We start from the raw sequence: 25,698 nt of genomic DNA, 5'->3' as shown, positions 1-25,698 counted from the left end.
GCACGTTGTTTCCTCCCAAGTACTTTTTACCCTTCAAACATGACCTCAGCTTCTCAGAAAGTCTACTCCTATCTCCTGCTCATACGCACCTTCAGAGGCGGTGCCAGCACTCAGCCTCTGCAGTTCACTGGACCCTTCTGCAAGCCATCAAATCGCACTAGAAATAGCAGAAAACTGTTCCAGTAGAAAACAAACAAAAATCCCCAACAGCACGGTACCAAGCAGCAGACTTAAACCCGCTCACAGAGAGCCCGACAATCACCAAAGCAGCGCACAGATGAGGAGACTGGAGCTGAGGGCTGGCGTAGGGCAGTGCAGCTCGCTGGGTGGCCACCAGCCCTCCTGCCCCCCACTGCCAGGCCTGGGAGAGCACGTGCTGCACCGCTCCCAGCCGTGGGGAAAGTCATTTGCAGTCAGTGTGTAAACTTAATTCTACATCCCCTGTTTTTCAGACTCAAATTATGTGAAACCATAGGGGCAAATTAAACTCTTAGTTAGGGAAACATGTTAATTAATCTCCTAAGGGTTTGGGGAAGGCTTGTTTATGGAAAGGAAAGCATGAGTTGTAGGAGTTAGTCTCAAATCTCAAAGAGGCTTCTGTTATAATGATGATGCTTAGTAGTGAACCTCCAGAACTGGGATTCCAAAACCTGAACTAGGTGCGTCATCTGCCTGTGTAAAGCGCTGGGGAGCGAGGAACTAAAAGGGCACGCAGTTCTCTAAGGTCCTACAAGGGAGGGCTGCTTCCAGAACTGCCCACCGTTGTGTAACTTCTCTGCAGGAGGCATGAAACCCATATCCCCTCTGCCTCCAGGGGAGCCCTCAGCACAGGCTGCAGAGTCCATCCTCACTGCTCCCACCGAAGGGACGCTGCTGTACAGAGAGCAAGGAGCCAGGGGAGCAGAGGCTCTGCCCATGCACAGGTGCATCACGCTGGACAGACACTGTTTTCTTCAACTTTGGAACCAAGAATTCTTCAATTTGGGCGTGTGAAAATTTGCTGCTGACATACTATGGCAACTAGACTAATCGCAGAATGGCTTGGATTGGAAGGGACCTCAAAGCCCTCCCAGCCCCAACCCCCGCCACGGGCAGGCCTGCCCTCCACCAGCTCAGGCCCCATCCAACGTGGCCTCCAGCGATGGGGCACCACAGCTTCTCTGGGCAGCTGTGCCAGGGCCTCACCGTCCTCTGAAGAAAGAACTTTCTCCTAACATTTAATCTAAATCTCCTCTCTTTTAGTTTAAAGACACCCCCTCTTGATCTCTGAAGAACATTTTTCATTGCTAGACCATAAAGCACTCTCTAAAATCAACTGTGTTTTACACAGAACAATGAGAGGTGCTGAGACAAAACACCTTCTCTGCCTTCCCTTGTCAGGCCAGTGATATGACCCAGAGCAGAACCACCACCTCCTACTTTCATGCTCTGCCCACAAGATCACACTGATGCCACATTCACCTCAGCTCCTTCCCAGTGAACCCAGGGTCACCACCGTAGCACTGCCAGATGACAGAAAACACAAGCAGTGTCTCTGCTCCAATCTCCATAATGGTGCCAAATGATGGCTGCAGTAACATGAAGCATGCAAGCTGTTGCATAGCTGTGCTTCCACACTTGCAGTGACACATGGCTCTTCAGGATTATCTCCTTCCCTCCTTACTAAGCTGCTAGCACTGCAAAGCCCATTAACACTCGAGGCATTGCTCATCGCTGTCAGACACGCTGTTGTGGCATTCTTGACAAGGGAGCTGAGCACTTTGTCACTTCAGCAGCACAATCAGTGCCGAGAGGCAAATCCGCTGCCTCACCGCCTGCCATCTGCCAGCAGCAGCCCTGCGACGGGCCAGGCAGGCATCAAGCCACACGCATGCCTGGGTCCACTGCATCAGCTCTGGATGCATGCAGAAAAGCATTAACTTGTAACAAGGCAGGGGTCTGGCTCTGCGAGGCCCGACCTTGGAAACCACATGTTTTGCAAACCTGTAATTTTTGCTTTAACTCCCCCCAAGGAACCCCCAGCTTCAAGCTGTACACAAGTTCCGGAGCACACTGGGGTCTTCTCTGCCCCAATTACTGTACATCAGAGGCCACGTTCAGTTAATGAAATTTACTACCGTTTCTAATATAGATCTTCAGCACATGTCAGTGCTGGATGAGGGCAGGTGCTTCACAGCAAGCACACATGGATGCATGTACATCCACACACAGTGCAGGAAGTCCACTCACCGCAGCCTGACTCCACGATGCACACATCTCAAGCACAGCACGCGGGCTAATGACTACCTCTGGTGATGGCCACAATTACCTCTTCCTGATGTCGGGGTTGCAGAGGCTGCAGTACACATGCCTGCTTAAATCTCCTATTACCATCTGTGCACAACAGGAACACCATCAGCACACCAGGTTCTCACTTAACCCTACTGATTATTTTGCTGTCTTCCAAATTCTGCAAGATACCATTCACTTCCAGGCCCTATTTTTTCACTAAAAAGTCATACCTATTAACCCTGTGCCCTCTGCTCTCTGTTTATGAGCAAACATGCATGGAGACACACATCTGTGATTAAATCTACATTTCTATCCCCCTATTACTTCGCATAAAGATCACTCGAGACAATCCGGCTCAGCCTTCACAAAGAGGCTGTCCCTAAGTCGGGATTTGGGAGCTAGAAAAGTCACTTCTCAGCACGCTGTGGAGCGTTTGAATGGCAAGCATTGGGAACACAGCCCGCCCTACCAGACCAGAAAGCAGTGATCGTCTTCTGGTCATGCTGCAAAGTCAAGAAGGTTACTTCTTAGTCCTAGGAAAGCACAGTAGGTGCAATAAGGCGTTCACTAGCAGGAAGGCTACATTTATGAAAGTTGAAACTTCACAATGATCCCAATTAGATAGCAAATTCCCTTAACCACTGCATTACATTTTATTTCCTTGTTGTGATTCCGGTACTTCCCCTCTTGACATATACAGTACATATAACATGACCCCTTGCCACTGGACTCTCCTCCCTCCTGCCTCACGCTTTTGCACTTGACTGTGCAACAGCCATTGTGGAAGCGCCATCTGTGACACTGAGGGACATGGTTAGTGGGCATGACACGACAGTGATGGGTTGAGGGTTGAACTAAATGATCTAAGAGGTCTTTTCCAACCTTTCTACGAAGAGCTGAAGAGAAAGACTGCAACACACACATCACACTCAACAGCTCTCCAAAAAAAAAAAAAATTAAATACAAGTGCCTTCAGCTGCTTTCACTTCCATTTACTTAAACATAAGACCAGACGGCAGGGCTTACCCAGTTACAGTAAAAAAACACAGTTAGCACTCTGAAAAACAGATCTGTGCCACCAAGAACAGAGTTGATCCTCCCTGTTGTTCCCCTTCCCTTCAAACCACAACACATTTGCAGTAAGAACAAACTATGACAAAAAGGCCAGGCAGAACTCACACCAGATATGGCATTACATCACTGTGCAAAAGAGATTTTTCCTTGGCTCTTACCTCCTCTTTAGTCTCTTTAAAAGAAGCTTTTAAGGACCGGCTCCTCGAGTCTGGCGGTTTGGTTTCCTCCTGCTGCCCAAAGAGCTCCTCGATCGTCTTGGTGTCGATCTGGTACTGTGGCCTCGCAGCAATCGTCCAGATATTGGTTTTGCCCCGGACCTGTTCCTCAGGGATGGTTTTCCAGAAGAAACTCCGCATCCTTTTCTTCCTGCTGTGGCCATCGTGCCCATTGGTCAGCTGTGGGTGCAGCGGCAAACTGGGCCCTGGCAGCGGGGGGGGCGGCGGGGGCAGCGGCGGAGCCGGGGGTGCCCCTGCTGGGGGGCATGGTGGCGGGGGTGGCGGGGAGGCGGCCGGCGGGTCCTCGCTCATCAATCCTGCCGCCACCGAGAGAGCTCCATTCTCCTTGTCATTGGCCAGGGAGAGACAATTCATAACATGCATGTTAGGCCTCTCCGGGAGGAGAGAGCGCTACTTCTGCGGGGCTGCCTGGAGCATGGGTCACACTGCTTCACGCGCTACTCTGCCAGCGGAGCATCTTCACAGCCTGCAGCAACGAACAGGGAACTGGGGTCAGTGACTGCATACTGCCCGCTGCACTGAAAACAAGGCGCAATGCAGGCATGACAGCCATCAGCTTGACGAAGCTGCCGCCCATCGCTGACTTCAGCACCCAGGCTTACCAGTGCGAGTGCAGTAAGCAGAGAGAGAAGTGCCCGGCACCAGACAGAGCTTTCTGCAGCTGGTAAGGGTTTTACATCTCTAGGTTCCCTCTCGAAGCAGCTGAACAGGAATCACAACCCTTCTGAGAGGTTTTCTCACACTGCCACCTACCAAACAAAGGTACTGCCGATGGCAGCAAACTCTCCAGTAAGAATCCAACTTCTGTAAAAGGCACAATCCTGCCAAGCTGCACCTGTCAGCTTCACTTCCCTTATACCTGCCAGCGAAAAATGACAGCGTTTCATTCGCAGGCTAACAAAGAATGTTCTATGAAAACATTCAAGTTACGCCAAAAACACTTAGGGACTTGCGAAACAAACCAAAACAAGGAGATGTCTCACAATGGAAACTGAGATAGACCTGAACAAGGCAAGTCACTGGCTGAGCACAAAGCAATCGCAGGAAAACTTGCCAGAAAGAGCTGAAGTCATGCCCTGGCACCAGCACTGAGGTCTGGCAGCGGTTTGGCTCTGTGTCTCTACTCAGCAGCGCTCACGAGGAGCTAATGGCAGTGCCTAATGGCAGTCCCGATCAATTCGACATCCGATAATGGTGACGAAAAACCTTGGCTATTTCTGCCAGAGATCCATCATTTGGGTGCTCCTGAACAGAGCCAGGTACCGAAACAGCCCTCGGGGCAAATTCTCTCTTGATCTGCAAGGCCTCAGCTAGCACAGCTTCTCTGAAGCCAATGGAAATTGACACAAAACGATCGGCCTCACCTTTTCTCCTCAGAAACACAACGGCTTCCTCCTTCTCACCTCAGATTTTCTCATCTTTTTTCACCTCATATGGAAGCTGCATGACATTTAAGCCATAGCAATGATGGAAAGCATTTTAATGGCGGGGTAAAAAGGAGAAGAGCCACAAAGAAAGCAGAGCAGGATAGAGGGTTTCAAATTCCAACCGGCATTAATATCCAGCTGCTATTACAGAGTTCCGTGCCCATTCCTCTCCTCCCAACTTCATCGTCACAGAGGCATGAAAACGCAGGTGCAAGGTGCTGGGGAGAAATTAACCACTCGGAGCAATTAACTGCTGCATTAATTTAAAGAAACGCTCAACCTGGAAAAACCTTTCTTCATTCACCTCGGGACACAACGTGTATCCACTGTCTTGCACTGCCACAAAGCTGCATTCAGCAGTTATTCATTTCTAACTCCAGTTCCCACGTATTTAAAAGAAAAAAGAGGAGAGAGAGACAGGCGGGCGGCCCCGCCATGCCCCCGGGCATCGTGTGGGAGCCCGGTTTGGAAATTTCCAACAAATCTTGAGGAGAAAGGGCTCAAAACCCGAGGAAGTCAGGCCGGAGGGGCGAATCACCAGCCCCAGTGCCCGTGCAGAGGCAGCCCCGTGGAAGGGGACCGATCTGAGCCCGAGCGCTGCGGCGTTAACGAGGGACACTCCTAGCGCAAGGAGCGGAGTACACCAGGCAGGAAAACATCCCGACCTAGATGTGAAGGCTGATAGAGCAGGAAAGCTGTTTTCAAGCCACCGAGCCTTGCTCCGCTTTAGGCGAGGCAGCTGCCCGCCAGCAGCGTGGTAAGGGACGCAGCAGAGGGAAGGCAGCTCCGGAGGCACGGCACAGCCAGCGGCACCCTGCCGAGCCTTCAGGCAGAGACACGGGTGGCAGGACGGCGGTCTGCCGGTGCCAGCCACGGCGGGCACGGGGCCCTGCAAAGCTGCCTCCCGAGGGTCCCCTTCGCGCCCTTCAGATTGAAGGGAAGAAACGCACCTGAGAACAAATGTTTGCGTTGTCTCAATTACGTTTCGCTACCCCGTGCTCGTTATCCAAAGCAGCCCGAGGAGCCAGAGCGCGTCCCAACTGTGCCCGTATTTGGCATAAAAGCGGCATTTCGTTTCACTGTTTTAAGCAACCTCGTCTAACTTGGAAACGCGTTTCGGATCCGCGCTGTGGGAACAACTTTCTCCCGGATCAGAAGACCGAAGCAATTCGTTTCTTAGGAGAAAGGCAGCGGTCGAGCCGCGCGTGGGCAGGCAGCGGCGCTCAGGTGGGGCTGAGGGGCGCCCGGCACCGCGGGACAGCGCGGGACTCCCCGCCGCACCGCCGGCACCGCGCAGCCCGAGCGCGGCGCGCGGCTCTGTGGAGCCGGGAAGGGCCCCCCCCCCACCTCAGGGCTTTAGTCAGGGGGCGCGGCTCTTCATTGCTAATGAAAAGGATTAATTCTCGCTCCCAGCCGCTTCGCTCGCCCCATTCCTGGGAGGGAGCCGAGACCGCGCGCGGAACTCCGCTGCCCGAGGACGCCCTTACCCGGTGCCGAGGTGCCGGAGCAGGGAGCGGCGCGGAGAGCCGCTCGGACGGAAGGACGTAGGACGGCTGCGGCACCCCCGAGGCGCCCCGCGCCCGCCGCTCCCTCGCGCCCTGCCCCAACGGCCGGGCCCGGCGCCGCCCTCACCCCCGCGGCCGCGCAGCGCCGCCCGCCGGCACCCTGCACTCCGCCCCGCTCAACGGCCGCCCCCGCGCCGCAGCCTCAGAACCCCGGCAAGGGGAGGGGAACAGCGCGGAGCCCCCCGCCCCGCCGCGCGGCCCCGGCCCGCTCACCTCCGCCGGGCGGCAGCACGCAGCCGGGCCCGTCGCCGTCTCCTCGCATCGCGCCGCCGGAGCGCAGCCGAGGGCAGCGGGCGGGGTTGCGCGCAGGCGCGGCGCGGGCGGGGCCGCGGCAGGTGACAGCGCGGCCGGGGCGCTGCGTCCCTCCGGGCTGTGGGGAAGCGGGGATCGCTGGCGGGTCGGGCCGCTGCCGTCCACACACGGGCAGGAAGCGCCGGGCTCCGGGGCGCGGAGGAGCCCCGGCAGGGCCGGGGAGTGGAGCCGGGAGCGGCGAGAGGACAAAAGCACATCCAGTGCAGCTGTACCCTCCGTCTTGAACGCTGGTGCCGCCGATGGCGGCAGGAGGAGGCACGTGAGAGCTGCCTTCACCTTGCAGGCTCCTCGCGGCTTCCAGACAAGAAGCTCAGCCCGACTTGGCAGGGGGAGCTGCTGCCCCGCTCAAGGCCAGCACTGACCTTCCTCGAGAGCTCAAGGCCTCACCAGCAGGGCATGGCAACTTGGCCAGATGCGCAGTTAAATCCTTACCTTTCCTTCATCCTGTGGGATGTTTTTTCCACAGCTTTTCTAAAACACGTTAGCAAATTAAGTTTTTAAATCCTCCCCCCCCCCCCCCAAGACAAATGTAAACACAGAGCCTGCAAAAGTTTTGCCCACATGGCTAAAATTCGGCGTGGCAAGCAGCCAAGAACAGGTCTTCACAGTAGGAAGGATTGGGCAACTTTAATAACAGGTAGACCAAAGAGCCCCACCTATAATAAGCACCGAACGTACCTCCCTAGAACAGATAGCATTGAGATGGGCTGGCACACTCCAAACACAAGTCCCAGTGTCAGTATTTTAAAATTACCTGTTACGCAGAATAGTCGAGACAGTTCTCAAGACGTCTCAGGTACTTCAGTGCATCGCTTGTTTATTAGAGGAGAAAAAGTCTTGTGTAAGCCCTGTCCTCCTTTGGAGCGTAAAGAGCTTCTAATGCTGTAGGCTGAAGATGAATTTTGTGATTATCTGACCTAGCTGTAGGAACAGAATTCATACCACTGAACAAACGAGGTAGTTACCTTCACTACAAGCCCTCAATTCTACTGTGCCTGGACAAAAGCAGGAGAGAAATCTAATTGCAGCACTTCAGATGCATTGAAACCATATTCTATTTGGTTTCAAAATTAATGACCACGATAAGTTAACCTCTTGAAACAAAGCCCTACAATTAATTACCACTATCACATAAAACCAGCACGATGCATACATATAGGTAAGAAAGGCAAATCAAGACTGAACGGGCAATGCTTGTTTTGAGTCCTATTTAATTCCCAAGTACTTGAATTTACAGTCTTCAATATTCTTTAAAAGGCAGTAAGGTATGTAATTATTATTTTAACTAGCACAGTAGGACATACCATTTGTCAAGGAACTAGGAGCACACCGCTGATAGCTGATAGCAGAACTGTTCCTGACTGAGCCAATGCATTTACACTGCCGTGAACAGAAAGAAACCCCAACAAAATGTTTGTTTCAGGTTTATTCTGATCTCTGTCAGATCCCTGCACTTCAGATGTGTTATCACAGCCACGCCGACAGCTGTGATCTACACCTACAAAGACAAGCAACAAGATGAACAGAGAAAGGTAAAAGAGACAAGTCACCTCTGTGCATCTCACAGAAAAAAAATCAATTTCACAAAGCTTTCCTCCCAATAGCAGGATAAATTTAGGGTAGGGGTGATCACAAAACATGAAAAGATTAACAACTAATGAAGAAAGCAGTGAGTAGTACAGCCTCCTCATCAAGTATGCAGCATGAAAAAGATAACCAGACAAAAAAAATCTGAAGATAATTGCAGATATGGAATGCTGAATAATGATACTTTATCCTTGTTCTAACACCACAATAAGGAGTTAGGGCACATAAGCAGAGAAGACGTACTGAACATGCCTCCAGTTCAGTCCAAAACAGAAAAGGTGAGGGGAATGTTTAGCCTTGTTTTTATGTTACTTTGATCATTTTTTCTTTTTGAAGCAGAGACAGGACAGAGATAAGGTTGTTGGAAGAATCTGTTAAAAAGATTGGAATCAAGCTGTTACTTTAATGATAGTAGTGTTAGCGTGCACTACCTGCATAGACTTCTCTTTAAACATAACTACAGATACACTTTGCAGTCAGAGGTCTTTGTAAGGGCTTGACAAAGCATTAAGTATGCTAAAGAGCATTTTACTTGCACATTAGAGTAGAAAAAGAGTGTAGAATTCATACAAAATAACAATATATTTGAACTTTCTTTGCCTCCATTCACATATTACAGAAGGAAGCTGCTAGTACCTTATACATCAGCCAAACACAAGATTCCCCTCTCTGAGGCCATCAATTAAAAATTGCTTTAGTGAGCAAAATGGAAATCATTCTTTGTTATCTCTGGCATTAAACACTACACTGATTTTAGTGAGTAATCTTTGTTTTCCAACCTTTTCTTCCAGGTGAAGAGACTCCCGCAGTTTTAAGGCACCGTAAAAGTCTTAGAGTTGCACAATGTCACCAGGTTCCTTCCTGCATAGGGGAATTTCAGATTCATGCTTACTCTGACCGTTTCCAACAGATCAGTTCCTTCTGCACAGGCAAAACACTCAAAGAGGAGTGTGAGTGTTTCAAAGAAACCAAAAGCGCATGATCCCTATATATCCACCTATATACGTGTTTCCTAGTGTTCTGAGAGTTGATATTTCAATTGCAATCAATAGGTTTGCATTCTTTACCCCATAACGATGCTACTATCTGCACTTTCCATCTCAACTGCACAATCATGCAGTTAACTTCTTACTTGTACCATCATACCATACACATGCCAAGATTCACAAAAACCAAAAACCAGCAGCTTCATTTAAGCTGTAAAATACAATGAAGTTATCTTTAGAAGTTTAAAAATCAAGAGTACTGAAGGATTTGTTTCCTTGAGTTTGCATTCAACTTTCATGCTATTAAGCCAGTCTGAAATAAAAGAACAGCATCACTGTTATAACGTATTACTGACTTACATCCCTACCCAACAACATATGGTAACTCAAATATAGGGCTTTCACTGCAGAAGCTGGGTTGCACTCTCAACCATCACAAGTCAAAGAAGTTTGGCTGCAAACATCTTTAATATGAATACAAAATTCACATAGGATATACATTCTGGGGAATGTAAATAAACTATTACAAGAGATTCTGACAGAATCGAAACATAAAGAAGACTGTCAGGCCAAGAATTTAATGAGGAATGATTAAAAAGTTTGATTTACAGTTACATTACAATTCTGTTAAGCACTGAAAAGTTTAAGAATGTCAGCTGAAAGGCATTTGAACGTACAGTACATAAATCATACAATCCACACAGTTGTAAATAACATATCTGAAGTATTTCAATTTTACTTCATAGAACACAAAGCAATGTAACATGTGCAAATGAGGACTCCAATAAACTGAATTTAAAATGGATATGATAAAACTGACAGAATTTTACATTGGAAGAAGGACTACACTACAGACGGAGAAATTAAAAAGAAGTATCCTCCACATTGCTCTCATTACTGAAGTATGCTTTTCAATTAAACAGAAAAATCATACTGGCCCAATTTCCTCACTCAAAACTGTATCGGTCCATGAAGGTCAACGAAAGCTTTTACTTGCTCTAAGTGTACAAACAAACAGCATTTATACAGTCTCCTTTCCCACGATGGGAACTGACAAACCGTTACGTGAAAGGGTTTTTGGATTATGTACACTGGTTGAAAATATTATCTTATAAAAAGGCACATACCTGTGATTTAAGGCTAGTATGGTTGTTTTTTCTTTTCCCATAAAGTAAAATTTTAAATGAAATTAGTACATCGTATGGTTGGCTTCACTCAGCAAACCGCTTGGTGCAAAGCAAAGTTGTGTGCTTAGAAGCCTCAGACTGACAGTGATTCTTGCTTTAGTGTTCTTTTGTTTTTTAAAGCCTACAGTGGAAAGGTACATCTTTTAAAAAGGCATCTGCTGCAATTCCACTAGTCAGAGCCAACCGCTACTGCTGCCTTATACGCATGTACTGCATACAAGCCTCATATTATTAATTTGCAAAATATTCTTTTAACTCTCTCCTTTTTAAAAGCCATATGAAAATTATTAAAGATGTTTTCTATATTTGTCTACAAAATACCAGATGTTGGTATAAATCACGTAAATCTCCATTTGGAAATATTTTGACTAGCCACCAAAATGACCAGAAATCACAAACATAATTTGTCAGTGCAAATCTATAGTTATTTTTTCCCCACCCTCCCTCTCCCCCCCATCCCAGCTACAGAAGTAACCACCAGCCTTCACATACAAAAGGAGTGGTCTGTATTTGAAATGATAGAAATTATGCTTAGTTACCTTAAAGTTACCCATTTTCTCAACAAATTCAGTTTTACAGTGTCAAAAAAGGGAAAAAAAATTAAAGCTCTCTGTGCAAGAATCACTGTAACAGTCCTCCAACCCCAACCCTTAATTCTTATTAGATTTATAGATTTTAGGTTAACATTGGGTCCTCTTCTTTGATTACTGTTCTTCAAGCCAGGATGGAGCATCTGCTCCAGGAGTTTTCAATTTGATGTGAAACTGTTGAAGTGTCTGTTCAAGCTGCTTTTGATTCCCAGCGAAGTACGCTGCAATAGCATTGTGGAACAGGACAAGCTGATTGTGCAAGACCTTCACCTGCAGGCAAGGGCAGAGATTCGTTAAGAATAGCATTCAGACACCGTATGTCATATGTCCATTACAACAAAATAGGCTTATTTGAGATGCTCAGACTTCATACAAGGTTATTTATAATGCGAGTTTAAAAATTGATATACAAAATGCAAATACAAAATTCTGCAACGTTAAAGTGATCCATTATTTTCATATAGCATACCTAACAGTCAATACCAACTCAACATACAAACGTCACTCTGAACGTAATGTCTCCTATTTATTTCCATGGAAACTACAACAGATACAAAGAGCACAATAACACTGTTTGATAGAGCAAGTTCTCAGCTACAAAAATTTTTTTCAACATGGTCACCACCATTAGCAGTGCACTTCTGACAGCAATGAACAAGAGCCTGCATGCCGCACTCAAAAATCTGCATGGCTGTCTGGAACGTGGTTTGACTTCCACGTTGCTGTGGCCACTGCTGAAACTCACCACCCACTGCCTCACTGTGCTCACATCCACTGTCTGGTTTCCATAAACGTTCAGCAAGTGTTGATGAATTTCAATGGGAGTAATTTTCTCCACGTGCAGGAATGCAATGCCACGTCTTTGTGCCATATGCATTTTCACGTCAGATACCATTTTGTCAGTCTGCCCCTTTGCTGCCATCTGTCTCACAGCAACAGTATGTAATGGAATACTGGCAGAAAGGTTCAACTTCAATTGCCATACCACCAACATTCTTAGTCTCTGATATCCTGAGGTGACAGAATAACATAGGAGGCACTGCTTTCAGAGCAGCCTCCACACATGGACCGAAAGCAATTCACTAAACAGCATAATGTTATCAACTATGAAATACTTGATTACAAATACTTGCTTCTTTGAAAGTAGATGCCACACTTCTGCTCAGTATACTTACCTGCAAGCCAAACGCAGCGAATGATAAATGCATTTGCCCCCTCCTACAAAGAAGTGTATTTTTCTAGCTCTTGTATACCTAAGTCAAAAGAAACTGATGCTCTTTCCCAACAATATTTCTTCTTGCCCACCTCCTGTTAATGCAGGATTATTTACAGCGCTTGGTCAATATTTTGATGATAATGTGTAAAGTAGTTGTGAAACACAAAGCTGCTCGCAGCAATAACAGTGCAGGCAGCAGAGCACAAGAGCAGCTGGAGGGCATCACTGTTTCTCGTCTTATCTAGTCTACAGTATCAAGCTAGCTGATCAAGTCTAAGTCAAACAAATGTGAATGTTTTCACTGTAGCGCATCAGTAAATCCAAAGACATGAATAATGACAAGTATGACTAAAAGGCATCTTTCCAGCTTTTCCCTGTAGCCAAAACTTGTTCTTTTTTTCCTACCATGTACTCTCAGCCTGACACAGCCCTACTCTTGCATCAAAGAAGCTCACTGCTTAAGCTGGTGGCCCTATGCCCATTTCCAGCCTACACCTTGAGCCTGGACCTTGAGCCCAGTTTGCCAACATGTAAGAGAACAAAGAAATGGAGTGGCTGACTGAGCCCAAAAGGATGACAATGTCAGCACAGTCCAAAAGGGAAACTCTACTCCTATCATGATGGGATGCAAAACTGTCCCTGGGTCTGGTTTGGTCTATGCCTACCAGTTGACCATACTTGCTTTCACAGGTCATTCAACTAACATGCTCTTTTGAGATTCATGCGATTTAGTTCAGAGGTACTTTATTGCCTTCATTTAAGAGAAATCTCAAAGTAAAAAATGCTACGCATGCTTTTCATAGAATCACAGAACACCAAGGTTGGAAAAGACCTACAAGATCATCCAGTTCAACCATCTGCCTATCACCAATAGTTCTCACTAAACCATGTCCCTCAACACAGAGTCTAAAGGCTCCTTGAACACCTCCAGGGTCGGTGACTGCACCACCTCCCTGGGCAGCCCATTCCAGTGCCTGACCACTCTTTCAGAGAAGTAGTATTTCCTAATGTTCAGCCTGAATCTCCCCTTGTACAAATTGAGGCCATTCCCTCTAGTCCTATCACTAGTTACATGAGCTGCAATTCAGCCTCTTCTCTCACTACAACCTCCCTTCAGGTAATTACAGAGAGCAATAAGGTGTACCCTGAGCCTCTTCTCCAGACTAACAATCCCAGCTCCCTCAGCTGCTCCTCATAAGGCCTGTGCCCTCACCAGCTTTGTTGCCCTTCTGTGGTCATGCTTCAGGGCATCGATGTCTTTCTTGTAGTGAGGCACGAAAACTGAACACAGTACTTGAGGTGCAGCCTCACCAGCGCTAAGTACAGAGGTCCAATCGCTTCCCTGCTCCTGCCAGCAACACTATTTCTGATACAAGCCAGGAAGCCATTGGCCTTCTTGGCCAACTGGGCACACTACTGGCTCATGTTCAGCCGAGCATCGACCAATACCCCCAGCTCTGTTTCCTCTACACGGTCTTCCAGACACTCTGCTCCAAGCCTGTAGTGTTCCTTGGAGTTGTTGTGGCCAAAGTGCAGGACCTGGCAGTTGGTCTTGTTGAACTTCAGCCCAGTGATCCAGCCTGTCCAGATCCCTGCCTTGTTACGCACAGGCATATCAGCATCTCCTGCCAACTTGGTGTCATCTGCAAACTTACTGAGGATGCACTCAATGCCCTTACTCAGGTCATCAATAAGAATATTGAAGAGGACAGGCCCCACCTAGTACTGACCCCTGGGAAACACCACTCGTGACCAGTCGCCAGCTGTATTTAACTTCATTCACCACCACTCTCTGGGCCCAGCCCTCCAGCCAGCTCCTTACCCAGCAAAGAGGGCACCTGTCCAAGCCATGGGCTGCCACCTTCTCCAGGAGAACACTGTGGGAGACAGTGTCGAAGGCTTTTGAAATAATATGGCACAGAACAGTGTAGTCAGTTTTGTAAAATTAAAAAATACTTTGAAAAAATACTCAAGATCCCTAGTTGTAAAACACTATTAGATAAACTCCATCCAAAAATGAAACCTGTAAGAAGGTGCAGTAGCAACATGACATCTTAATAGCATATGAATTAAAAATGCTGACTTGAGCTTTCTCTCCCCAAATTTAATCAATTTAAGACCAAACAAATATGCTGCTTTGCTAGAGTTGATTTTAACACTGAATTTCTGTGAACTTCCGTGAAGTCTTCTGATACTTTTATAAAGCCAACCAGGCCTAGGCTCAAGCAGTACACAAGCACATGAACGTGAAATGACAGAGAAGAAAGTATATATCCAACTCCTCTCCTTCTTTAAGCTCTACAATGAAGCAGCAGCCAGCTAAGACAAGAGAGGAAGCTGTAATATCTCAAATCACCTGATGTCCTCTGACACAAAATCTGAAATCATAGCTGAGAAGTAGAGTACGAGCATTCACTTAAATTCAATTAAATTCAAGCTCAAGTCAGTCCAGGTTTTCCTTGAAAAAATTACTTTAGCCCTATGTTGGCAAAATATTCAGGCAGTCATGTGGTCAGTCGGATAAGGGAGGAGATCTAGATTAAAACTAACCAGACAACAATGTATTTGCTTTAACCTGGATCTATGCACAGCTGCAAAAGCACTTTTGTAAGCAGAGAAAGCACAGTGGGGGAAGAGGCATATACGGGAGGAACAGACCACTTTCTTCCAAGCCACTATTAGACTGCAGCACTAAAGGCCAAACGTTAAGCACTAAGTTGTAGCACCCATTCCACTGCCTTCTTCCCCCTGTACACACTTCCCTCTGAGTACCTTATCTTCTGTGGCCCAATAGGTAAAAAAAGATAGGCTGCTTCTGTGATCTCAGTCGCTAAAAAGACTGCCTCCATTATCATCTTTGTCATCTTGCGTCTCCTTACAATTATCATAATCCTTTCCCAGGTATCTTTTTCTGAAGTTACATGGTCTAAATAGTTATGCCATCTGAGTTTTCATTAGATTGCATGTTGCTTTCATTAGTAAAAGCAAGCCTTAAGCCTCATGCTCCTGAGGTACAACTCACAGAAGCACATTCAATTTATTTCTATACACAATGACATTTGCCATTTCTCGTGTGCACACACAAATGACAGTTTTCCTTTCTCAAGAAGGAAACGCCTTTCCAAAAGTTTTCATTGTCAATTCTTTAAGCTAACGGGGCAATCTTTATCTAAAAATTAGAACAAATATCAGTTGCAAGCTAGAGATTTTTGATTGCAGCTGTTGTTACACTCTGCCTAGGGGCACAGACATCTTCAGAAGTTGGCCAGTTGGGAACAGCACCAAGATATCTTTGCAGCAACATTAAAAAAATAAAATAAAAATCAACGTTAACTTCAAGATCAAATGCTGAATGGAAATGAATAGGGATTTTGTATAACCTTATTTTAATTAGACAGTTTGCAATCCCAGTTTTAACGGGATTCTCTGAATTTTCTGAAATCTCAATGAAATATGAACATATGAACCCAGGAGTACATATACACACAAAAAAACTATGAGCATGTAGCTCCATTTTCTCCCCACTAAATCTAGGGCCAGCCATATGATGGTTGTTCTGTGACATTTGGTCTGTGTTGCTTCAATCGGAGCACACTACCCCGTGAAAATGACTTCAGACTTCCTCTGCAGTAACAGCTCTGATCACCTCCCAGCTTCCCTGCTCTCCTCACTATCATGCTTCAGCAAAGATGGGATAAAACTTTTGAGCACAAATATAACTGACTGCATCCAGTGGAGGCACATTCACAAAAGAAAACCTAGGATTCTGTTTTGATGGACCAAAAATAAAGTGCATATTTTTTCTTTTTTTAAATTACTATTGTTCAGACTAAAAAAATACATTAATTAGGAGAGAAAAAAAATTAGAGAGCTAATTTATTTAATCGAAAATTAAACCCTAAAACACCTAGTTACTTTGCAATAGCAAGGTTTCATTACATAATTGTGTTTTCAACAAAGTGATGACAGCTAAAGCTTGAGACTACACTATCCTACATCCTGTATCAGCATATAGAAGACTGCAAACCCAAAGGCTTTAAAATCAGCAACAAAAAACTTACATGGCTATCATACCATTCTTACCTAAAAAAATCTGTCTAATTAGACACTGAACATATCAACCTACCTCTAGATTCAGAACCTTGACAAAATGTATTAATAATAATGACTAGAGATTTGCATGTTCTAATATATTTTAACATAAGTCTGGTAAGGCCATGCCTTGTTTGATGTAGCCACTCAAATAACTATATTTGAGTTGGTGTAATAAATCTGCAATGGGCTGGGTTTTCCAAAACAGTGTACAAATGCAGTCTTTTGTGAAAGCCCAAAGAAAACAGTATTTTGTCTGTCAGATCTTCCTTTATTTTGACTCTCATTCTATTAAATGGGCACTAATGAAATTTGGCCCCATGGATGGTCACACAAAATAATTGGGTAGTCCATGTTACTAGGCACGTAGTATCAGAAAAACCACTAATTCCCTCCCTGGGACCACTGTAAGAGCTCAGCAATATTAAAATCGCTCTCCCCCTTTGGAGTTCTACATCCTATATGGTCTTCAGTTTAAGCCATCTCCTAAAAAGTGAGTGCACCACACCACCAGCTGAAGCAGCTGTATTACAAACACACATACAACTATACCTATCAGGCTGCTCTTTCTCCTCCTTCCAGTCAGGCACACGCTGTATTTATAGGTGTTTAAATTATGAGGCATCATAGCAATTGCCATCACATACCTTTGGAAGAAGTAGAACACCTCTGATTGTAAGAATTAGATGTTAATTTCTGTTAGACTCAATACTTACTGATTATACAAGTTAATAATCCTTACAACATAAAATGCAATCACCATAAGAGCAGTCACATATACTTCATATATGCCTAAAAATTAGAACTAGTGTCTATAATGGGTATTATAGTTATCCGGTCAATCAGTTGTGCATTTCTATTTACTAATACTAGCTGCAGGACCAGTATGAGGTCTAACAGGAGCTTTACTATGTTGATATTGACAAAAAATGGCTGACACTGGACAAAAGAATAGAGATGTCAGATTGGGAAGAAACATATCACTCGAGTAATCACTGCCTCCCACTGAACCCCAGGAAACATTTTGGGCAACAGAAGAACAAAAACCCAGAGATGGACACAAGCTAGAAAAGAAAACCTCACAGATTTAGGATTAAGGTTAAGCCTATATAACTGATATTATATAGGATTCTACAAAATAAGTAGAAAACAGCAAAGGGGAATTTACTTCAGTAAAGCTCTTAGTAAATAATTATATAAGCCAATATTTGAAAGTACAGAAAGTCCTTCCTATGTCTTATTTGGGAACAAGGATACACGCTCCCTTTAGAAAATATTTTGACATCTCCAATGTCAAAACAGAGAAGAGTTAACCAGTGATAAAAAGGCTTAAGCATGCAACAGTCCCCTCTGTATTAATCTGTGGGGGTTGGGGGAAGTGGTAGGAAGGAAAAAACAGTCTTTCCGAAACAAAATTTGTAGGCTGCAACTGTTAACAGGATGCTTGATCTAATTCAAGACTGTCCCTAAGAAGCTAGCTTCACTGGTGCTCCCTAAACAACCTAATTAATGAACAAAATTCACATCTTGAAAGACCATCATTTTTAAAATGTAATTAGAAACAATTTAGAAGGACATGTTATCAAAGAAAGCACAGTTTAACAGTGTGTCCTGTATGACAACTGTATTTTTGTCTGGCAAGCAGAGTAAGAGGGGTAAGAATCCTGTCATTAGGAGGGCAGAGATAAAATGGCACAGCTGGAACAAACGCTTTTGGGGACAAGAACTTCAAGCCTACAGTTCAAAAGCCCAGTTTAGAATTAAGAAACCGTAAGGGCATTAACTGTAGAAAGCTGCTATTTTCCATTCAAGTTTTTTTTAATTAAAGAAAGTTTCATTTTGAAGAAACCTCCTCACAGCTCTTTTTAATTTCTTGGTGTATAGCCCCCAGGACAGCACTGTTACATGTAAATATTACTGTAATCTTAAATCAGGGGTTATGTGCCTTTATTTGCGATTAAATATTGCATTTTTACTCCTGTGTCAATACACATTAAGCCTCCCGTATCAACAAGAAACTTACTGCCATAAGGTTTGTCATCTGTAATTGCAGCAACTTAAGGCCTTTTAAAGTTGCCTCCTCCAGAAGTATATTCTCCAGTGACACACTAATTCTGAAAATTCAGGTTATTTTCTTTGCTTGCTCTGCTTCTAAATTAAAATGTATTTTAAGATGAAATAGCTAAAGCATTTTTAGCAAAGCAGAGACTTCCAGGACAAAAAGTAACAGCAGAAGTTGTACCTTACCTTATTTTCTTCCAGAAATTTCAATTTGATAGATACGTCGTTACGCATTTTGTCATATTTCTCTTTATGCACTTGAAACATCTGTTGTGATTGCTCAATCTTTGGTAGAGTGCTTGCATCACGAGGACCAAGATTCAGCTCTTCCAGGTCTGTTCGATAAGCATCATATTCAATCCTGAGAAGAAAGAGGGGTAGGAAAAAATCTAAAGGCAAAGTGCCTCAGAACAGACTTCACATATAGGGCCAATTACAAAAGCAAATTAACAAAACAGTCAAGTATGGAAAACAAAGTGATGAAACTTGTCTATTTTCTTAATAAATAGGAGGAAGAAAAAAAAAAACACAGCCTTACCTACGTTATATAAAAATGCCTCAACAAATACTCTTGCCCTTCTGCTCCTGCCTCAGCTGCAAGCTTCCAACCTTTTATGAAAACAAAATCATATAACGGCTTGAGACCTCAAGGATCATCAAGCTCCAACTCCCCTGCTGCAGGAAGGGGTGCCAGCCACTAGGTCAAGTACTGGATCAGGTTGCCTAGGGCCCCATACAGCCTGGCCCTAAACATCTCCAGGGATGGGGCATCTACAACCTCTGGGCAACCTGTTCCTGCTTTGTGCTAGCCTCAGTGGTCCGGTTATTTCCTGGAACATCTCGGCTTATTAACTCAGTTGTCTAGTCAGAACTAGTCTTTCTTTTGTCATTTTTTTGTTGCAGACTCAGCTTATTAAGAGTTTGCAGGAGGAGCAAGAGAAGGACGAAGAGCTGGACATCTCCTTCAAGTGAGCAGTGGCTCACTTACTGTGTCGCAAAGATTTTAAAACATGTTCCAATTACAGTCACTACCCCAGAACTGTTTGTGGAAGTTGTCTGCTCTGAGAATAGAAAGGCTGAAAGAAAAGGTGTTATTTATACCATCTTGATGGTCCATTTAATTTACATAGGAAATCAGATACACTGGACCAACACAGCCACCGACGGAGCTGAGTCTTAACAATAAACACTTGAGCTACTCAAGTAAACACCTGAGCCAATTCTGCAATGAATGCTTATATCCAGCTTGTGAATAGGACTAGTAAAAAGCACTTTCTACTTTACTACTATCTACCAAAGTCAGCAGAAATTAAGAAGTAAACACCTGCCAACAATAAAAAGCAGAAAATATGAAATTCTGTCCTAGGCACTGCTAGTAAAAATGGAACTCATGTTATGGCATAGGTGTTTGCTTGACAACATTTTAATTGACCCATCTAGTCCTCATGTCTCACTATCTAAAGAAATAAATAAGCTAAGCCTCCTTGATATCCTTCCATGTTAGATGGTACCTTTTGTCACACGAAGACATCCACAGTCATACCTTCTCTATTGTTGTAATGGGAAAAAATATATATATCAAAATAGTCCTGTACTTAGAGTACTTTCAAGTTTTATTTTATTCTATTGAGCATTGTCCTTAGAAATACCAAGTACATTTTCATTAACAAAATTATTTGATGTTTTCTAGTCATCAGTATAAAGCATTTTTAGGTGGGAAAAGCACCTGGGGAATATTACTAGTGTAAGGATATCACTAAATTTCTCTTCTGCTTTCCACTGTTAGATAAAAGCCTACCGAACAATGGATCCTTGTCAGATAAAACTATTTTTATTTTTAAAAAACATGAGTACAGATAGATGAGACAGAAACACAGTAACAACCTTTCTCTTTTTTTGTTCCCCTTCTGCTGTACAGTACTGCTCCTTTGCTCAGTGCCCTCAGCGCTGTACAGCACTTGACCAGGTACAGCAACTGACAATAGCCAGAAATCAGCCAGGGTCACGGACAGCCCTGCCCAAAGCGACACTCTTCCTCCCATAGTTTTCTTTTAGTTTTAAAATAATGGAATGTACTGTATCAACATGTGATGGATGCCAATTTTAAGGGAACAAATCAATCTATTTCTGGCTTTGTAAATATTCTCTCTCACATAGATATTTCTGAAACTGGAAGTAACAGAACTAAAAACTGCTAATACAAATGACATCTGGGCTGGTGGCACAAGCACTCCAAAAGAATATATAATATTTTCTGAGATAACAGTAATTACAGAATTCACAGGGCTCTTCCTGATTCTCATTGCCACCGAGATTCAGGCTTTATTTAAAGAATTGATTTATGTCTTAGTTCCAAAAAGGAAACAGATGAATAAAGAACTGACAGAAGAGTGGGAAACTGATGAATACTGAAGTCCAACTGGAGAGAGGAAAAATGAGGCACAGAAATAAATGTGAACTATTACCTCACTGCAAAGACTGTTTTTATATATGCGTGTATATATATATATATATATATATATATATATACACACATACATATAATATATACACACACATATATATAATACAAATATATATATAATATACAAATAATATATATAATTTGCTTTATCAAAGCAACAAAACACTTTCTTTAATGAATGAAAAAAAAAAATCATGAAGGTATTTCAGGAGGGAAGAACCATACATTCAGAATAACTGACAAGACCAATCAGAGATTTATTTCGTATAACATTTCAAGAGGAAGCCCCAAAAATGTATGGACTGATTTTTATTTTAGTTTAGTTCTTTACATTGAGGTTAATTATACTTTTCAGGCCTTTTGAAAGTTAAACTAAATATCAAAGCAATAACTTGCTACTTTGCTTATAAAAATGCTTAAGCATTAGAAGAGCAATGAAAAAAGACAGGAAAAAAACCTTCAGAACTCAAGAAACAAGCAATTTTTGACTTAAAATAGCAAAAATAAATATGCATTAACTACATCATTCAGCAAATCAGAAGAAAGACACTATCCTCTTTAATGAACCTGAAAGTCTGAAAAGAACAAAGCATCAATAAACATCACAACTCCAACCACACAGAAGAAGGCAGCCTGGCTTAAAGTTCTGCACTGCATCCGGAGTAAAGTAAACTCCAGGACAGGAAACCCATTATCTATGGCCAGATATTATTTTGCACATTAAGAAATGCCTCTTTGTTTTCCCCTTTCTAGACCAAACCTGCAACTTCTACATGAAAACTGAAGTGTGACTGAGCATCAAAAGAAGCTCAGTATAAATTGTCTTTCATTCAAAGATAGCTTCACTAATTACAATACAGCTAAATGTAAGGGTTAATCTCGAACCGTTACTTGGCATAGAAAATCACCTTAAGCTAGCAGACAGGGAAATAATAGCTACTAACTTGTCAGAGAAATAAAGCTATGAAGTAAAATTACGCCTACAACAGAACATTTACAAAACATCTGAAGATACGTGTAATGAGGTGGCTAACTTTAAAACCCAGTTATATGAGAATTGTGTTATTCTGACAAGGTTTATAGCTAACGCGTTAGTTGCTCAAATACAAGAACTAAACTGATAGAAACCATTTTTTCCCTGAATATTAATTTGTAATGAAAATAGCTAGACATAGAATAGCTACCTGGCACTTTCATATTGTTTCACAGTCAATAATGTATCCTCAATTGTTTTATTCACCAATGTATTCACACTGGCAATAAAAAAGTTAATAGCCCCGAGAAGAGTCTCTCCATTTTTAGCTAGAAGTTTCTGCGTATCTGCATTGTAGCCAAACTCCTCCTATAAACAGAGAGCAGAGAAAACAAAACTGCACATCATTTCAAATCATAACATTCATCAGCAACATCAGCAACTATATAAAAGACAAAACCACAGACATACAAATTCTGCCACTTCTGTCTGGATACAGTTACGATTAAACGTGCAAGGTTTCAATACAAAATTCAGCGTACAGTTTTTATGAAATCTCTCTAACATCAGTAAAGTACTGTTTACAATTTTGATACCATATGACATTAAATGCTATTTTAGAATGGTTTTTCCCTTCAACTCTGAAATCTTAAACACTACTTAAAAGTTCTAACGTAACTTTTACATTGGCATTCAGCACTGCTCTAATCCAGCGTCTCTCAGGTGATTGCCGCAGTAATTCTTTAATGCCAACAGGAATACCACTACATTAAATACAGTAAAATAACTCAACTCACAAGGGCACACAGCATTAATTAGCTGGTGAGTTTTACTCTTTACACGTTCTGGAAAAGAGCACTGAATTTAAAAAGTCTTACCATGTTTTAATAGGCTGTAAATGACCAAAAAAAGCAGAGCATTATAACAGTTAGCAAATAAAAACGTACATTAGCCACAAACTTCAAAGTGAGAAATTGTTTCCAAGGCATTTTGGGCACATTTGGATATATGATTATTACTGCCTTTTTTTTTTTTTTGACAGCAGCATAAGCACTGACCAAGGCTGCAACAATTCTTCTAATGCATGGATGCCAAATAAGTCCAATTATTTATGTCATCCATATGGCATCTTCATATTCTGCAGATGGGAGTTCTCATAAAATAGTACAATTTCTGGTTGTAAGGATTATAAAACACTAGGAACATATTTGGAAATCGGTCTTCTTAGCCTTGCACCCTGCCAATAGCTGAGTCAGAAGTGCTGTACTCTCCCAGTTTCTTTTCATCTGTCTAGATGAAGCGCCGAAGCCAAATGGTATTTCATGTAAACATGAATGACTTCATGACAGAAAGGCTAATGGACAATGGTAAGGGAAGAAGTCTCTAGAAGAAGTAGAAAATAAGATGCAGGGGAAACAAGTAGTTTAAGGGAGAAAATACAAAGAGAACGTAAGGCAAATTTTCATGAGCTAAGGGCCTAAAAATGCTGCTAGAATATCTCAGTCTCCTTTCTTTTACACACTGCTTGTGTGTAGGCAGCCAGATCACTACAGATCCTGCTGAAATCAAGAAAAACATTTTTCAGCTGGTTTTGCTCTGACATTGCTAACTAGACAGCAACATAAGCACCAGCACAGAGAATAAGAGCACGTAGGCAAAGACAAAAGCAGAAATAGGACTGCTCCTCTGGCAGCATTCAGTGCTATCTTTCCCTCCTACAGGCAAGACCACAATCAGCCTTCCAGCCGGTCCTGTGACCCAGATTACCGCAGATACAAATGAGCAAAACTACCAATTCAAAGCAGTAAGAAGGATGGGACTGCAGTGGTCTACAGCATTAAAGCATACATGCTAGTCAAACTGTCTTTCTACTGGTTCACAGTTTCATATAAAACTTGAGTTTTGTCCATGACCTCTGCAGATACCTCTTATGAAAGACAGGAAATCCTTTCTGTATGAGAGTTTATACTCAGTTCATGCTCTATGCACAGGTCAATTACAATTGGAATTCACCACTCTATATAATTAGAGGCATATGAGCCTGGAACCAGGAGTTATCTTTGTATCCAAAAGAGAAACAGCAGAATACATTTAAGTAATGCCTCTGTAGATACCACATTAAGATCGCATTTTGTTAACACGTATAAAAAATATTACCTTTAACAAGTTATTATTATTATTTTTACTTATCAAATTAAACATTGAACTGTTCAGAAATTCTACTTTTAGTCCTGCACAAGTTTCAGAGGCAATGTTATCCAAACATTCAAGAATAGGCTAGGCTACAGATGGCAAAACAGCACAGATTGAACAAAGGGAAAACACAGAGAGGAAACAGACAAACATCAGGCAAGTCTCCAAGAGGCAAAGGTTAGATAACTTTTATTACAGCAGCAGAAACCTTTATTTGATTTTCATGAACAGCCCCATTCAATAATCTACATAAGAGATGAATGACTGAAACAAATTCCAAGACCAGTAAAAGATGCTGAAAGAACCTGGAGGAATTGTATTCCCACTAGAAATACAAGCTATTCACGGAAAAAGCAGTCATTAAACAAGAGCATGATTCCAGATTTAATCCAGGTTTCGGAAGAAACATCCAGCTTCAGCATGTACTTCATAACATCACTAACTTCTGCCACAAACCACATACCCATACCTGAGTTAAGAGCCAACTGATAATTTAGAACTACTCCTCTTAGGAGATTTAATTTCTTACCTGCTAGAAGTGGCATATTTTGAAATTATCACCTGTTAGGCTATAATACTAAACATTTCTGTACTCCAGTGCAAGTCTGTTTTTTTTTTTTTTTTAACTAGCTATTGGTTAAAGTTCTTCTACACAAGCATTAACTCTATCATTTTCCCTAAAACTCAGTGAGAATAGGCAATCATGAAAAGGGAAATATAAACGCGTTACATTTAATAACAACAAACTAAATTTTGGCTTTTTCATCAGCCATGTTCTAGGGAATCATTAAGCCCCTTGATACTGCTGTCCCAAGAGATCAGGAAGAGTATCGAATTGATCCAACACTGGAAGTACAGAAGGATTTACATAGAAGTAAACCAGCTTTTTTTTTTTTTGTATGCAACCTACCTTCTCTTTCTTTACAAGAGTTTTGTAATCAGTAATAAAGTGCCAGTGCTATGTAAATTTGTAAACTTTTAAGAACAACCCAAATGCAGATATCTGAAGATTGCCTCCCTTGCTCAGAAACTCCAAACATAAAAGGAAAAATTAGTCCTATTAGCAGCATTATTATGATTAAAAAAAGACTACAAGATAAAATCTCAGTCCGTGACTCTACTACAGAAAAATCATTTACTCACATTAAACATGCAGAAGTGAAGTAATGTGCCCTACTCTACCCACTGGCAGGCATATTTCCCCAAAGACATGCTGTAATTGACATCAAGTAATGCTCCAGAACACTTTAACATCTCATTAGAAGAAAAAAGGAATAGTAAAATGCATTATCTATACAAAGCAAGGTTGTCAATTGCTGAGTCCAATCATGAGCTAAAGGCAAACATTTAGAAACGTTTAAGAACTACAATAACGCCAGTGATATCCTACAGTTTTGAATGAATTACAAATGCTTTTAACAAAAAGAATACGTAATGTTGTTAACAAATGTTTATAGGACTGGC

General features: G+C 42.9%; 2 protein-coding genes across 18 annotated transcripts in view; both read right to left on the bottom strand.

The window, feature by feature from the left end:
- FHDC1 (FH2 domain containing 1) overlaps window positions 1-6,861 on the bottom strand; it is a 33,243-nt gene extending 26,382 nt beyond the window's left edge. Inside the window, exons 1-3 of one of the 3 annotated variants that reach the window (XM_046941062.1) lie at window positions 6,496-6,613; window positions 4,184-4,440; window positions 3,504-4,047 (exon numbers count right to left, since the gene is read on the bottom strand). In XM_046941062.1, the coding sequence (XP_046797018.1) occupies window positions 3,504-3,944 (441 nt within the window). In that variant the 5' untranslated portion in view covers window positions 3,945-4,047; window positions 4,184-4,440; window positions 6,496-6,613. Of the gene's footprint in view, window positions 1-3,503; window positions 4,048-4,183; window positions 4,441-6,495; window positions 6,614-6,786 lie in introns of those variants that run through there. The other 2 variants (XM_015276654.4, XM_025149833.3) reach the window with 2 other exon arrangements.
- A 3,046-nt stretch (window positions 6,862-9,907) lies between these two features.
- Window positions 9,908-25,698, bottom strand: part of ARFIP1 (ADP ribosylation factor interacting protein 1) — a 40,774-nt gene continuing 24,983 nt past the window's right edge. For all 15 annotated transcript variants that reach the window (XM_046940328.1, XM_046940329.1, XM_046940334.1 and 12 more), the window contains 3 exons: window positions 22,253-22,410; window positions 18,791-18,965; window positions 9,908-11,505 (listed from right to left, as the gene is read on the bottom strand). In XM_046940328.1, the coding sequence (XP_046796284.1) occupies window positions 11,350-11,505; window positions 18,791-18,965; window positions 22,253-22,410 (489 nt within the window). In that variant the 3' untranslated portion in view covers window positions 9,908-11,349. The remainder of the gene's footprint in view (window positions 11,506-18,790; window positions 18,966-22,252; window positions 22,411-25,698) is intronic.

Source organism: Gallus gallus, chromosome 4, assembly GCF_016699485.2.
Source record: "Gallus gallus isolate bGalGal1 chromosome 4, bGalGal1.mat.broiler.GRCg7b, whole genome shotgun sequence".
NCBI lineage: Eukaryota > Metazoa > Chordata > Aves > Galliformes > Phasianidae > Gallus > Gallus gallus.
This window is presented reverse-complemented; position numbering and strand designations above follow the sequence as displayed.